This window comes from Ciona intestinalis, chromosome 1 (assembly GCF_000224145.3).
Source record: "Ciona intestinalis chromosome 1, KH, whole genome shotgun sequence".
Taxonomy (NCBI): Eukaryota; Metazoa; Chordata; class Ascidiacea; order Phlebobranchia; family Cionidae; genus Ciona; species Ciona intestinalis.
Window position 1 is genome coordinate 7,666,069 of NC_020166.2, and position 15,733 is coordinate 7,681,801.

General features: G+C 35.8%; 4 protein-coding genes across 4 annotated transcripts in view; 3 read left to right on the forward strand and 1 right to left on the reverse strand.

Moving 5' to 3' along the window:
• The window catches only part of LOC100183632 (sortilin), a 14,989-nt gene extending 9,357 nt beyond the window's left edge, over positions 1 to 5,632 (reverse strand). The window contains exons 1-6 of the mRNA XM_009864161.3: positions 5,382 to 5,632; positions 4,815 to 4,954; positions 4,271 to 4,358; positions 3,236 to 3,387; positions 984 to 1,141; positions 149 to 276 (exon numbers count right to left, since the gene is read on the reverse strand). Coding sequence (XP_009862463.1) covers positions 149 to 276; positions 984 to 1,141; positions 3,236 to 3,387; positions 4,271 to 4,358; positions 4,815 to 4,954; positions 5,382 to 5,603 — 888 coding nt within the window. The 5' untranslated portion in view covers positions 5,604 to 5,632. The remainder of the gene's footprint in view (positions 1 to 148; positions 277 to 983; positions 1,142 to 3,235; positions 3,388 to 4,270; positions 4,359 to 4,814; positions 4,955 to 5,381) is intronic.
• Positions 1 to 15,733, forward strand: part of LOC100186830 (dynein regulatory complex subunit 5-like) — a 19,357-nt gene extending 3,624 nt beyond the window's left edge. Inside the window, exon 2 of the mRNA XM_002132066.4 lies at positions 14,181 to 15,733. Within this exon, the coding sequence (XP_002132102.1) occupies positions 14,227 to 15,597 (1,371 nt within the window). The 5' untranslated portion in view covers positions 14,181 to 14,226 and the 3' untranslated portion in view covers positions 15,598 to 15,733. The remainder of the gene's footprint in view (positions 1 to 14,180) is intronic.
• On the forward strand, positions 1,510 to 2,247 carry LOC113474463. Its single transcript, XM_026835657.1, has 2 exons — positions 1,510 to 1,955; positions 2,041 to 2,247. Exons 1-2 carry the CDS (start codon positions 1,518 to 1,520, stop codon positions 2,068 to 2,070), a joined length of 468 nt encoding a protein of 155 aa, XP_026691458.1. The 5' UTR covers positions 1,510 to 1,517; the 3' UTR covers positions 2,071 to 2,247.
• LOC100182067 (solute carrier family 22 member 4) lies at positions 8,615 to 13,531 on the forward strand. The gene is made up of 12 exons (XM_018813568.2): positions 8,615 to 8,844; positions 9,148 to 9,245; positions 9,298 to 9,421; positions 9,478 to 9,581; positions 9,855 to 10,009; positions 10,269 to 10,437; positions 10,923 to 11,049; positions 11,469 to 11,584; positions 11,660 to 11,874; positions 12,136 to 12,318; positions 12,922 to 13,060; positions 13,210 to 13,531. Exons 1-12 carry the CDS (start codon positions 8,650 to 8,652, stop codon positions 13,289 to 13,291), a joined length of 1,707 nt encoding a protein of 568 aa, XP_018669113.1. The 5' UTR covers positions 8,615 to 8,649; the 3' UTR covers positions 13,292 to 13,531.

A 15,733-nucleotide genomic window follows, 5' to 3' on the forward strand; every position in this document is an offset into this window, starting at 1 on the left:
TTACTATATACAAATTCTATTGAGAAAATCCAATGAAATTTAACCCTAAACACAATCAAAACTGCTTTAGTTTAATTTAATACATAAAAAGTGTCTTAAAAAAAAATTAGTAATTATAATATAGCCTATATTGGGAGTTGTAACTCACCCCTTGAAATTGCACAGATAGAAAGAGAAAAGTGTCTTGTACAGCAAAGCTATGAACATCTTGTGCTAAACGTACTGATACTTCAGTAATTGCATTCTCTCTGTACAGCTCATTGGTGATACTGTTCTCTGTGGACAACATAATAGGCGTAATGTTAAGGGTGCATGGGTATCATTGTCTTCATTGGTGCATAATTTTTGAAAAAGTTCCCATAAGTTTTAAAAGATGAAAGTTTATGCTGGCGAAAACATAAACAATGTTAGCTTTTATTTGGGAAAAAAACTGTTCATTGCACTATCACCGCTGTATAGTGTTTATTTTAAGACATGTTTGTAAGATAGGCTATTGAATTGTTTATGTATTTATACTGGGTACTCATGGGTACTCTGATTTATTTTCAGGGTATATACCGAATCCTGCATAAATATGTTTGATACCATGCATCAATGCATGTCACCTTAAACTTTAAAACGAAAGTGTCAAAATATATTTTAACAACTCAGTTTTGAGGTGTCTATACAAACAAGGGAAAAAAAAAAAATATATATATATACTACATTCATAAAAGTACATAAATCAATGAGTTTCTCTTGACAGCTATATGGGTGTAACTGCGTTATGCACATCAATACCATTTCGTATTTATTATTAAAGAGTTAAAAATTGTAAATACATAACAGTGCTGTTCTGCTAAATTTTTGGTGGATTAAAACCCTTCCCTTCACAAAACCAAAACTATGTTAGCAAAACAAAAAAACCTATTAAAATAATGCATTTGGACAACTAATAACAACTTCTACATAGCAGAGAAACCCTGCTTATGATTAGAACTTACTAGACATAGATTGACTTGGGTCATAAGTGAAGTAAAAATAATCGCCATCAGTTGGGTCCCAGGATATAGTTTGAACGTAACTTTGAACTAATTTCCACGAGCTTCCAAAGTCTGAAGACAACCATAATTCACCATGGCTTACAGATTGGGCAAGCAGTCTGAGGACAAAATGTTTTTTTAAAAAGGAACAAAAAATCTAAACAAATGGGAACAAAAACATCCAGAAAAATGTCTAAACATTTAAAATCTAAACATCTTTTTTTTGATAACATATTCTAAAAATAAACTTGGAACAAAAAAATTAAACCTAAACTCTAGACATTTAAAAAAAGAATTCTAAACACATCCTGTTTAACAGGTACATATATTATATATATATATAATATATAAATTTAAAGCATGGTAAGGTCACAGCTATAAAATATGACGTTACAATCATGAGACTTTGTGAGTCATGTGCAACTTGAGAGTTTGAGACATTTTTGTAAATTGTAAAAGAATCAAAAAGCTTACTTTGGGTTTAGATTAAGAATTATGAATAAACATCTTTTTAAAGCGTTAAAATCAAAAACAGCCATCGGCTTGGCGGTCATGACACGATTAAGAACGGATAATTTGGAAGATCGCACCCTCCTGTCTTGTGAAGACATTGAAGAGGGTCTCCGGTTGTGTCTTAACGCTACATGTTTTGCGTTTCAGGGTGCATTCTACCAACAAGTGTTCGGTACAGCGATGGGTTCGCCCATCTCTGTCGTCATTGCAAACGTCGTTATGGAGACTATTGAAGAGGAGGCCCTCGCTACTTTCATGCATCCTCCTCGATACTGGAAGCGCTACGTTGACGACACTTTTGCCATCATTGCGGCGGAACAACTTCACCCTTTTCTGGATCACTTAAACGGAATAGAGGAGTCCATCCAGTTTACCCTAGAAAGAGAGAACGAAGGGAAAATAGCGTTCTTAGATGTTGAGGTGAGTCGAGACAAAGAAGGAGGAATGAAAACCAATGTGTACAGGAAACCTACCCACACTAATCGCTATCTATCTTTTTGGTCAGCTCATCCGATCGAACATAAAAAAGCGGTAGTAAGGTCCCTAAAACACAGAGCAGAGGCTTTGGTGTCCGATCCACTACGTCTACAAGATGAAATGAAATTCATTAAAGACGGGCTTCGGTACAACTCATACCCGCCGTGGATGGTAAAATGGAAGCCAACACAGAAACCCAAAGAAGTAACACCTACTATTGCTACTGTGATCCTCCCGTATGTCCCAGGCCTATCCGACACTTTAAGGAGAATGCTTACCGATCACGGTATTAAGGTTTATTCAAAGCCGCACACAACGCTTCGCAGCCTGTTATCTCACCCCGTTGAGAATCAGGCAACTGAGCCCAAGGGGGTTGTGTATTTGATTCCCTGTGGTGACTGTGAGGGTGTGTACATCGGAGAAACGGGCAGAGCTCTAAAAACGCGCTTGAAAGAACATCGCCGAGATGTCGCAGCAAAGGACGCGAGCAAGACGGCTCTGTCCAAGCACTCAACTGTATGTAGTCACCGAGTGGCGTTTGAGAACGTTCAAATTCTCGAACGGGAGACCGACTTGACCAAACGATTGTTTTTAGAGACTCTACACATTCACAAACACCGAGAATGTGTCAACAACAAAGAACAATGCACCTATTTCCCCACAGTTTACAACAACCTGATATAAAAAATTTTTCTGTTTCCGATTTTTCACGTGACTGCCGTTGTGCGTTTGCCCTTCCACCGTCTCTTCCTTACAGTGCCCTTATCACGTTAATATCGCCTTTTTCTCACCTTTTCTGCTTTTCGCTTGTAGTAACTGTTGCGTTTTATTCCCTGATGAAGTCTCGCCGTATGGCAGACGAAACGTTGGAAATACACTATACGTTTTTTATACCAGATGAGCCATTGATTTATTGTTCAGCCATCGGCTTGCCTAACTAGTGTTAAATAAAGATGATTTTAATATATCGGTTGGTAAATCCTGGTTTTTGACATTTTTATATTTATAAAGTAATTAAATCAAGTTTGGATGTATTAGTCCATTTATAAAGTAAATAGATCCCTTTACACAACAAAAACACTGACTTCAAATTTCATTTTTACAATCCAACACAGTTAATTCAATACACATCCACAACAATTAACAAAGCCATTTAAAATGCTAAAAATAAATCCTGGCAAGAAATATTAGGATAAACACAACACAGTTTAAGGTTTACTTACCTGTGTTTATTATGCGCATTAAACTTAATTGAAGAAACATCAATTTTAAAGGGAAGGAGAATTTTACTGAATGTCAAGCCCGCATCATTGGTTGTGTATATAGTAGTGTGTCGGGAGGTGGAAAACGGAGGGTCGTATCCAAACAAAATCACCTGGAAAGTAAAAGTGATGACGTAAAACTAATCAAAGCACTATGTTGGCGTTGTCTTTAATTAATGCATTACTATGACAAATGTAACTTGCTTATCCTTCAGTGGCTGAAAAATGGCAGTCCTTATAAAAGGGTGTTAATACACCTCGTGTCAGTTTAAAAGTTACCATGTATGTTACTTTGTGGGTGATTGTTTTATAGGGATTATTTATGAATGGCTAATAATTTGGACAACCCATTAGTGACCACTGGGTTGAAGCCGTTAAGTGTCTTTCCCATGAACACATAAAACTTGTAATGTTAGAAACTAGAACCACATTTTTATAAGTATAATATATAGCCTAAGCCCTAATACATATAATATTGGTTTATTAATATAAATTTATTGCTAAATAAACCTTAAATATTAATTATTAGGTGGGCGGCCTGGGCCTATAGTTTAGGTTCTAGCATTTACAGTTAAATTATGTTAAAAGTTAGAAGCTGTACATTATTTAGTGCAACACACTTTTAAACTACCTAAAACACAAGATGGGTCTATCTAATTTTTACAGAATGTTTACACAAAGATTATAAAACTCAAACAATCTATTAATAAGTAACAAGCATATACACTGATTCACTGAATATTTTATATAGTCGAGTGGAGGAAGATAGGGCACCTATAGCACTGTTATACAAATATCCTGATTGCGTTTTAAACAATGAACAACCGTCTGTGCGAATCGCTATGGTTTTGTAGTTCTTTGAATGTTCTTTGTTCACTATCAAATGGCACAGGAATATAGAACGAAAATATGTCCCATTTTTCCCCAGCCTACCATCGTACCATGTTATCATTCAGTATTCGGGAAAATTAAATTTAAAACAAAACAAAGTCCCACCATGTTTGTATCAGTTGGGTTGACTTGCATACCACCAGATTTGCGTATGTAACCATGGTCAATACGAGAGGATATGTCTTCAAAAGTTCTAAAGTAAAGTTGTATTAAAGAGATGTAAAGTGAAGATAGTAGCTAAAAGTGTTCCTAAAACATAGATTTACATAAAATGGCAGTGACATAAATTATATTCTATGGGGTGAGATGTGCATATGTTGTTCTAAATAGCAAAATAGGGTATATGTATTAATGTACACAATATTCAATTAATTTAATTAAGCTTTAACATTTTAAGATAACTAGTTCACAATGGCATGACCTTTGGCATTATTGTTTTCATAAATATATATATAATATTAATTTTATTTGTCTCTTTGATTATGGTAGCGAAGATTTAAAAATGTTTTAAACAAAATGACAGGATATAGCGACAAAACAGAAAGTGTTAAATATATTTCAATTTAATTGGAAGAAAATAAGCGTGGTTGCAGCAACTGAATATATATAGTTCATATAAATTGGCACAACTTAAAAATAATAAACTTACTTTCCACGATCATGGCTTCTGTATAGTTTTGAAGCTTGAGATACAAACATGCTGGTCATTGTAGTTAGACCGAGAATAACTCCATCACTACCAGACCATGTCAGGGAAATTGAAGGATTTGTATCTTGCGTGAATTTGTGCTGTGATAAATTTGTGATGACAAATTGAAACAGGGACCTTTATATTGAACATAGTTACATTCTTACATAGGTGTCAGGATTTTTCAGTTTATAAAACAATCTTGGGTGTTATATGTTAAAATACATAATTTTGTCTTGGGAATTTTTTTCAAGTTTATTTGTTGAGGTTTTTTTTTACTTATAACTTGATTTTTTTCTTAAAAATTATCTTATAAATCAGTAAATTTGCAATAAAACCTAATGACAGTTCCTTTTCCAAACTAAGTGCTGACTCGACGGGTCGAAAAGGTACAGAATTCCCATAAGTTAAATAAACAAGATGACCATATTTCACTACAAAACAGAAATGACATATTATGCGAAAGTGAGCAAATTTGCTTGCACAATTTATTGTTCAAAATATTTCAGCATAAACACACATACAGACCTGGGTACGACCGGGTGTAAGCTTGTTTACAAAATCCGCGGGTGGTACACAAGTGCTTGAAGTTGTATCTCTCTTATGCAAAGATGAAGTCTGATCTTCTTCTTCCGAACTTCTTTTATTTATTGAGTGAGATTTTTCAAACTCATAAACCAAATTTTGCGTTGATATTGCCAAAGATGGCAACAACGTTATTAAAATTAACGATAATCTTAAACCTAACATGGTGAACTATAGACTAGTACAGAAAAACTAGAAATATCATAAAGTTCATTCGTTAACAAAATAACATTACAATGTAAACTTTTTGTGCATTTTCCCAGTTAATTTTCGTCAGGAAAACACAATTATATAATGAGTATCGTGAAACATTTTAAACCAAAAATTCATGGACATTAATCACTTTACAAACATATTGATCAGCAAACTCTATAATATAAAATCTAATGTTTCTATGATTCTGGTCTATAGTCATCAGTTTGTTACGTCATTAGTTAAACAAGAAAGCACGGCTCAAACAAAAGAGCACGATCCTAGTCATTGGTAGTCATCGGTATTCATCAAAGGCTCTGGTATTCATATGGCTCTAGACAAAATAACCAAAAAGATCGAAACCAATATCTTTGCAATAACTAAGCTGCCATTTACAAAACTAAAAAGCAAAAAAATGTATTAAAAAAAGAAAAATACTGTTTGTTGCAATATGATATCAAAAATTGAAGAGTAAACTTAGATCCTGTCAGTTTCGTCATTGCTGAAATACGAAATTTTGTTAAGCGTGCATTGGAACCTGAGGTTTAGACCAGAGTTGGCCAACTATCACGACGCCAAGGGTGCTGGCATAGTACTAGCGCATTGTGTTTACCAGATATTTAAGTATGATTAAAGCCTGCTGCTTGTTTTAGTCGGGCGTTTGTGTTTAAAATTAAGTAAGAAAAATTACCTCCGGTTTACAGACATGCGCGCCAATCAATTGTGCAACAGAAGAAATGTGTGAATACAGGGTTGAGCAGTGAGGAGTGTCGACTTCAAAGAAGGATTGACCCAAAGATTATGTCATGATAGCCTCCCATTCAATCAAAAATTAAATAACCCGAACTATGTACTGCAAGCTGAGAATCGAACTATGTACGGTAAGTTGATGAAGCATAATTTGCATCAAATAACGCATGCTGTTTTATAAAATTATTAATATCCTGCCGCATAAAGTGTTAATGGCGAAGTACGCTGTAAAACTGTCGTTGCAAATGAAAGAAAGCGAGAATTAAGTAAATACACATAGTATAATTGGTAACCAATAGTGCACGTCTATACCAAAGCTCATGTAGCAAATGATTTTTGTAGAATTTGGTATAAGGACGGACCTTGATACCTGATACTTAGGCCATAGCCCACAGGTATATAAGTTTTTATTTCGATTAATTTTATGATTGGCACACAGGACAACCTATGTTTATAATTTAAAATGGATACTGAAAATTCAAAAACGAAGTCAACATGGAGTTTGTCAGAGTTTTACAAGTTCGGAAAATTCCAAAAGCAAATTATGCTTTTGTTGTTTCTGGCTTCTGTTCCAAACGGAATCTCAACAATTATTCTAGTTTTTATCTATGACGTACCGACGCATCATTGTAAACCTGACCCTACTATATCACTTGCAGTAAGTAATGTGTGGCTTAACTATCTTTAAAAGTGTAACATGCTGGGTGTCTTTTCGATTGCGTGACATGTGTTTAGACAAATTTTACACTTATAAGAGTGTAGGCAAAGGTTAAGGTGGAAAATGTTTTCGCTTTTTTTGTCCGATTTGACTATAAACAAAGGACATTTACAGGTTTATATATAACTGTAGCCCAGCTACCCAAAAACGAACTGCGAACAGGCTCGAGTTACAGAGCGGAAACTGTGCATGAACGTGTATTGCCATGTCGTTTGTAACTATACATCAAGTTTAAGCAAAACATATTTTAACAGATGGTCGTCGGTGCTGGTACCGATTTGAATTCATCATTGTTTAACATACTGACGGAATTCGACGGGATGTAGATGAGTTGATCAAGACGACCAGGTCGAAGGATGGCAGAATCAAGGATGTCAGGTCGATTGGTTGCTCCAATAATAAACACTGGGGATGGGAAAGATTTTTAAGTTGTTTTAAGAAATTTAAGATTTTATGGTTTAGAGAAAAGTGTGTTCTGTTGTTCTGCTGATCATGAGTTATACATTAGAAGTTTTAGGTATAGAACACAAAATGGGCAACTGCTTTTATTTGGAAGCATAGTTGGGCTTTCAAGCTTAACTATACAATTTATCATCAATGAATCAAGTTTTACCATTTTGTGTTTTCAGCAAATGTCTGATTTGGAAAGCGAGACGATACTAAAGCAAAGAAAGGAGTTGCAACTATTAATCGGCGAGTTAAAAGACAGAGATAAAGAGCTGAACGAAATGGTTGCCGCTTACCATCAACAACTGTCAGCTTGGGAGCGTGACAGACGCCGTGTTGTGAAACATAAACACAGGAAGAAGTATTTCCGCCATGTGTTTGCCAGAAACTTTGAATGAACCAACACCAGATTCGATGAAAGATGCACTAACCAAAATTGTGCAACAGAAGAAATGTGTGTATACAGTGCTGAGCAGTGAGGAGTGTCGACTTCAATGAACGATTAACCAAAAGATTGAGTCGATATAGCATCTTATTTAATGTGTCGACTTCAATGAACGATTAACCCAAATATTGAGTCGATATAGCATCCCATTTAATCATAAATTAAATAACCTGAACTGTGTAAGGCAGGCTGAGAATCAACAGAGTTTATGAAGCATATCGCATCTAGTTATGAGTTGTTGGCAGTTAGCTTGTAGATATATATAACGCTCTGTAACGTAGATGTCTACATTAATGTTGTTATTGAAAGTAATCGATATCCCACCGACTGTTTCATCAGTTTTCTGTCTCTATTGCATCGAATAACATATGCTGTTATTAATATCCTGCCGCATAAAGTGTTAATAACGAAATGTGTTGTAAAGCGGGAATTAAGTAAATGCACATAGTATAATTGGTAACTAATAGTGTAGCCTATGTCTATATTAAATCTCATAGAAAATAATTTTCGTATAAAATTTTGTAAATGGACTCTATTGAATTTGGTAAAGAACAGACCATGATTACCTGATATTTAGGCTACAGCCCACAGGTATATAGGTTTTTGTTTCGATTAATTTTATGATTGGCACACAGGACAATCTATGTTTATAATTTAAAATGGATACTGAAAATTCAAAAACGATGTCAAAATGGAGTTTGTCAGAGTTTTACAAGTTCGGAAAATTCCAAAAGCAAATTATGCTTTTGTTGTTTCTGGCTTCTGTTCCAAACGGAATCTCATCAATTATTCTAGTTTTTATCCATGACGTACCGACGCATCATTGCAAACCTGACCCTAACATATCACTTGCAGTAAGTAATGTGTGGCTTACCTATCTTTAAAAGTGTAACATGGGTGACTTTTCGATTGCGTGATGGGTGATTTTTTAATTTACACAAATTTTACAATTACAGTAGGGTAAGGTTAGATGGAAAATGATTTCGCTTTTTTTTCGTCCAATTTGATAGTATAAACAAAGGACATTTACAGGTTGATATAACTGTAGCCCAGCTACCCAAAAACGGACTGCGAACAGGCTCGAGCGGAAACATGATCGTGTATTTCCATGTCCTTTGTAACTATACATCGAGTTTAAGCAAAACATATTTTAACAGATGGTCGTCGGTGCTGGTACCGATTTGAATTCATCATTGTTTAACATACCGACGGAGTTCGACGCCCAAGGAATTGAAGTACCAAGTAGCTGCTTAAAGTTGGTGGACGAATATTTTTTCCAACCGCAGATTTAATAGGATTCCCTTTAGGTTTAAAGTCGATTCCAACTACACTGGGAATAACTCAAATATTTCCGGAGCACTGAGTGTCGTACAATGCGATCAAGGCTGGGTTTACAATATTAAAGAAAACCAAGCAACTACTGTTACAGAAGTATATACAGTAATTTGTGTATATTCCGACTTTTCAAATAGTTTGTTTATCTTTAGTGGGATCTCGTATGTCAAAACGCATGGATAAGACCATTAATGACAACACTAAATCTTTTCGGGTATCTAATTGGTTCAATAACTTCAGGAGTAGTTTCCGACAGGTAAAATATATACCCTATGATGTGTATATCAGAGAATGTATAAGTGAAACAATCTATATCACTCATTTATTTTCGCATAACGGGGCAATGACATTCTGTGTAACATACGGGAGTCTGTTTTCCGCGCGTTGCAGTTCCCACGTATACAATTTTGCGCGATTGTTTTATGTTTTTGTTGTGTGTGATTTAAGGCGAGCGCTTGAACCAGTTTACATTGGTATGCAGTATAAAATCAAAAGATAAAATTTAATTTATTGTTTTTTGGTGTTTCAGGTTTGGAAGAAGACCTATTTTCCTCGTCACCACGTTTATTCAGTTTGTTTCGTTGTTCGTTGCTAGTTTTGCCCCAACCATTGAATCTTACGCAGTTATAATTTTTCTTGTTGGACTAACCGGTCTCATCAATTACCAAACGGCCTGTGTCTTAGGTATAGTAGGGTGGGGAGAGATAGGACACCTAAATATTAATATCCAAACACTCTGATCGTGTTTTAAACAATTAACAACGGTCTATGGGCGTCGAAGGAATATGGTTTTATAATCCTTTGAATGTTCTTTGTTTACTACCAAATGGGACCATAATATAGAATGAAAAGTGTCGCAAATTTCCCCATCCTTCTATATTTTGGAAGATTAAATCATTTTAAACTAACCGATCTGCGCCAGTACTTTAGCTCTGTTTTTTAGGAGCTGAACTAGTTGAGCCTAGCAAGCGAGCATTAATGGGCACGTTGATCAACGTTGCATTTACAATCGGTTACATGTTGTTACCAGGAATGGCTTATTTGTTACCAGATTGGCGTTGGCTTACGCGCGTATCTGGGCTAATGGGAGTTTTGTATGTACCGTATTATTGGTAAGCTTTAATAAATTACATTATATGAGTGTTTGTCGAATATAATTCTAACACCTTTTTCACTAAAGGAGTTCTGTCAACAGTCTTCTTTTTTTAAATCATTGCTTGCGTGGCATGTCCGCAACTCATGATTTTAAATCTCAACAACAAAAATACATTGTAATTTTGGATTTTAATGTGTGGGTGATAATTTAAACAACCCATTAGTGGCCACGGGGTTGGAGCAATTGCCTTTAAGTGTCTTGCCCAAGGATATATACGCCCACAATGGTATAGCGACGACCAGCCTTGAACCCAATACCTCTGGGTTGGGGGTACTCTAACCAACTGTGCTGCAGCGCCTACACCTTATCTTATAGCTTTAGTTGTGTATTAAACAACTACCTTATAGAAACGTGTTATAAAATAAGTTCCGGATTTGTTCACCGTATACTTGGTAGAAATTATCGTGTCATATGACGTAATAATAAGCAATTGTTTGACAGGTTGATTCCTGAATCTCCACGATGGTTGATCCAAACTGGCAGAGTGAACGAAGCGAAAGTAATTTTTAAAAAGATTGCAAAAGTTAACAAGACAAGTACTCCGGTGGTTGATGCTAAACAACTTCTGGTAAAAGTTTTTTTTGTGTAAGCGGTATATAAAACCCATTGCTCTAATCTAGGTATAGTGGGATGGGGGAAGATGGGACACCTTTTCACTCTGGTAATAAATAAAGAACACTCAAAAAATTATAAAACCGTGTCTTCGTCACTTCTATAGACCGTTGTTAATTCTTTAAAACACGATCAGGATGTTGGGATATTATGTGCTAAATGTGTCCCATCTTTCCCCACCCTACTATGTATAAAACTCACTACAACAGTTGTAATTTCAAAGCTAAGAGGGTGTGGGTAAGCATATTTAGGTATTCTCTCCCATTAAAAACCACAATTGATTCTACAGTCGGGGTCGCAATATTACCATTTTGGATGGCAACCTTCAAGTTCATTTAAATTTTTCAGTAAAAAAATGTTTCTTATATTCAAAAGAATTTGAAAAAAGTTGATTTTGAAGATTCGGTCGCAGAAGTTCAACAATTGTCTTATCTTGATTTGTTTCGACTAAGAGATATCAGAACCCGAAGTCTTTGCCTTATCCTTTCCTGGTAAGAATGTTCTCTTTTGAATTTTGTTTAAAATATTCATATTTGGACAACTCGAGTAATACCGGATTTTAACAGGTTTTCGACCAGTCTTATGTATTACATGATCAGTTTGAATACAACTTCATTGGGCGGTAACAAATATGTGAACTGCTTTATTTCCGCTGCTGTAGAGATCCCTGCACTCATCACCACGTATTTTACACTACAGAAGATAGGCCGCGTCTTGCCACTCTCGGTTTTTTTTATCATTGCTAGTCTCCTGTACGGCAGTATACCGCTATTGATGCAAGGTAGTATTGAGAATGAAAAATAATGTGTAATAGGATGGAGGAAGGTGGGACACCTTTAGCACACAATTTACAGCGGTTTGTGGAAATTCCAAAAATAAATCTTTCAATGATTTTAGTTTACTACCAAATGGGACGAGAAAATAGAATGAAAATGTGTCATTTTCCCCACCCTGTATTATATGTCGAACTGAAAATCAATTGAAATCACAACACCCTCCTAAAATAAAGCTTTGGCGTGCGATTTACTTTATTCTCTTTCAGTTAATCAAACTGCTGTGTTAGTTGCCGCGATGATAAGCAAGTTTCTAGTAACCATTATCTTTCTGTTGATCTACATTTACACTTGTGAACTTTTCCCTACAATGATGCGCCACAAGAGTCTCGGTGCTGCTTCCACAATAGCCAGACTTGGAGGAATGGTGATGCCTTATCTCTTCTATGCGGGTAAGCATTTAAAACAAATACAATCACGAACATATATAGTAGGGTGGGGAAGATGGGACACCTTTATCTCATAATATCCAAATATCCTGATCGTGTTTTAAACAATTAACAATGGTCTATAAGAGTCGTGAGGATATAGTTTTATAAATCGTGGAATGTTTCTTGTTTACTATTAAATGGAATGAGAAAATAGAGTCAAAAGGTGTCCCATCTTCCCCCACCCTACTGTATATGCCATCAATTTCTGGATATTTCTACCAGTGCACATAACTTAATTGACTGTTTTTTTTAGGTATAATATATATAACCCAAGTATCTTTGGGTACTAGCGATTATTGAAAGCGCAATTTGTTAGGTTACACCGTGGTGTTTTTGTGAATGACAGTTGGGGGGGAGATGGGACAACTGTTCGTTCTATTTTCTCGCCCCGTTTGGTAGTTAACAAAATTCATTCAAAGAATTAAAAAATGTTTCCTCACGACTCGTATAGAGCCGATCAGAATGTTTGGATATTATGTGGTAAAGGTGCTTCATTTTCCCCCACACTATTATATATATTATGTGTACAAAGTTTATCCCTTAGAATAGTTCTTGTTATCACAGGCGAGAAGGTTCACTTTAGCTTCCCCTACATCGTGATGTGTGTCATCGGTGTTTTAACTGGAGTATCCGCCATGTGTATGCCTGAAACTTTGAATGAACCAACACCAGATACAATGGAAGATGCACTAAAACTAAAAAGGTTTGTATTTGGCAGTTACAATATAATATAGAGTACCGTTTGTACTTATACTTCTGTGCACATATAGCACTCGAAGAACGTAGGTCTAGTCGGGTTTCCTAGGGTTCAATATGAAGAAACAAAATATTTCAATTGCATAATCTTTACAGGAAATATTTTACATCATGTTGTGGAAAAACTGCTGATAATGAATTCGTTGAAGAAGAGGATTCAAATGAAGTTAGAATCTAATATTCAATTCCCATCGACGTAGAAACTTCGTATTACCCAGAAAAACATAACGTTGTAATGCTTTTGAATACTTATCTGATGGATACGATAACATTCCTCCGGTTCGTCGCATGAAAACAAGTATCAGAATGAAAAAATATCATTAGATTATAATAAACAGATTTTATACCGTGTTAAGTGCTGCTATTTTTATTTATGCTGCAAATGAGCTGTGTAATAAACTGTTCAGCATCGGATCTATATGGCCTACGTGTTACGTGCTCAACAAGACCAACCGTTTAACAAAACAGGATCTATGATATCAGAGCCATAGAAATACCGAGTAGTCCAACCCATTGTTACGTAAATCACAAATTGAACGGCAATTTGGGTCCAAAATAACACAGTAGGTATAGGGAAAATGTATGTTTTTCGGTAAATTACAGAAAAACTTGGGCCTAAAAACAAATTTAAAGGTTGAAAAATGTAAAAAACATGTGTTATTTGTTTTCTGTGTCAAAAAAAGTCAAAAATTAGAATTAGAAGCGGTTGATTTGCGACATTTTAGTCATTTAAAGCGGTTAAATTTATACATTTTTTCTAAAAAATGTTTGGTAAGGTAAATAGAAGCTGTTTTACACCTTCCTCTTGTTACTCATTAAATATACTATTTCTATGAATATAGAGTTTTGTTGCTATGGCGATATAATGGAAAAGATAAGCCAAATTGAAACATTGATTTACTTATTATTATTTGGATTTGCTATATCTGGTAAAAAGTTGTTATTTTTTTTTGTTTTGTATAAGTTTATTGCTTATGTTACACTTACGTACAATTAAAAATATGTTGTTTACACAATGACTTGGATTGAAAAGGTCGGAATTAATAGGGTGTTATTTCATTTTCCAGAGATTTGTGTGTTTGTGCTTTCTTGTTCAATAAAATTCTTCACAAAATGGTTGTTTCTGATTTGAGATTTAATGTGGTTAAGCCGTCAGCCGGAGCCACGGGTACTGGATCCAACTTAGATCCTAAGAAAATGAGGAGAATAATTGCAGAAGACCCAGACTGGTCTCTTAACATTGTCCCACTTTTAAAGGATCTCGCTCTGAACCACATAATCAACAACTTTTCAAACAACCCAATTCTAAAAGGTCTTCATCCAAAAGACAAGATAAAGGTACTGGATAGAATCGACACGAAAATCCCGTTGACGGTAACATCCCACCTAGTAGAGGATGAGGGTTACTGGAAGAGATGCTGCAAAGCTAAATGGGCAGTCTGTGATGTCTCTATTTACGATGGGAGCTGGAAACAAATGTTTTTTGAGCGTCATCTTGAGGAGTTGATTGAAAACTTTGTTCCCGGGAAGACAGAAGATGAGGTTGTGGATGCTGCCATCCCTTTGTGCTCCAAGTATGTAAAGCAGCTCAACATCCGACAGCTCTTGCCTCCTGTATCAGATTCGCCAAAGTCGGATGAAAACATCAGTGATCTTGGGAGTGATGCAGGATCAGAAGCCCCATCCATGGATCACTTTGAGTTTGGTACACTATTGGAGAAACTGCCTCACTTGGAAAAGTTTAAGGTTTCATACGGGGTTCGAGATTGTGGGATGAACTTTGAATGGAGTTTGTTTCACTTCACGCAGCGGGATTGCCTCCTCCTTGCAAAGAGCATTAAGTCCTGCAAACACCTGAAGAAGCTGTGCATTTATAAAAGTAAAGTGGATGATGAAAAAGTCAGAGTCCTCATCAGTCATTTGCTTGATCATCCCAACCTCACTGAGATCGACTTCTCCCATAACTGCATCGGAGACAGAGGAGCAAGAGCTATTGGAAAGTTGATTAACAACCGATGCCCAAAGCTTCGAAAAGTGGATGTTTACGACAACATCATTCGTTCGGAAGGAGCAAAAGCGATCGCGTTTGCACTGACGAAGAACTCGACTCTTCAGTCTCTTAATCTTCGACTAAATCGACTTGGTGATGAAGGAGGTCAAGTTTTATGCAAAGCCCTGCTTAAAAACAACACACTGAAGGAGTTGAATGTGGCTTCTAACGAACTCACGGAACCTACAGCTGCCATTCTCTCACAAGTCCTCCAATCCAACACATCTCTCACATCCATGAATCTCTCCGGGAATCGCATTGGAGTTGACGGAGGAAAGCAACTTCAAGAAGGAATGGAATCAAATAAAACCATTGTGGAGTTAGACCTGAGACTCACAGAAGCAGGCCAGGAGAGTGAGTACTGTATTAATCTTGTCTTGAAAACAAACCAAGACAATGCAAGAGAAGCAGAAGAAGCTCAGAGTAAAAAATAAAAGAGATCTAAATTGATTGTGTTTTTCACATTTTTATTCTTTGTAAATTTGTATGTGCTGTACTTTAAATTTGCGTATTATGTGTCATAAAATACATGATTCTGGTAATGCTTTAATAAACAATACTTTTTCCAAA

Coding starts and splice junctions, on each gene's coding strand:
- LOC113474463 (XM_026835657.1), top strand. CDS start 1,518: ATGAATAAACATCTTTTTAAAGCGTTAAAATCAAAAACAGCCATCGGC. Junction 1,956..2,040: donor TAGCGTTCTTAGATGTTGAG/GTGAGTCGAGAC, acceptor CTTTTTGGTCAG/CTCATCCGATCGAACATAAA.
- LOC100182067 (XM_018813568.2), top strand. CDS start 8,650: ATGGATACTGAAAATTCAAAAACGATGTCAAAATGGAGTTTGTCAGAG. Junction 9,246..9,297: donor GTACCAAGTAGCTGCTTAAA/GTTGGTGGACGA, acceptor GATTCCCTTTAG/GTTTAAAGTCGATTCCAACT. Junction 10,438..10,922: donor TTGTATGTACCGTATTATTG/GTAAGCTTTAAT, acceptor ATTGTTTGACAG/GTTGATTCCTGAATCTCCAC.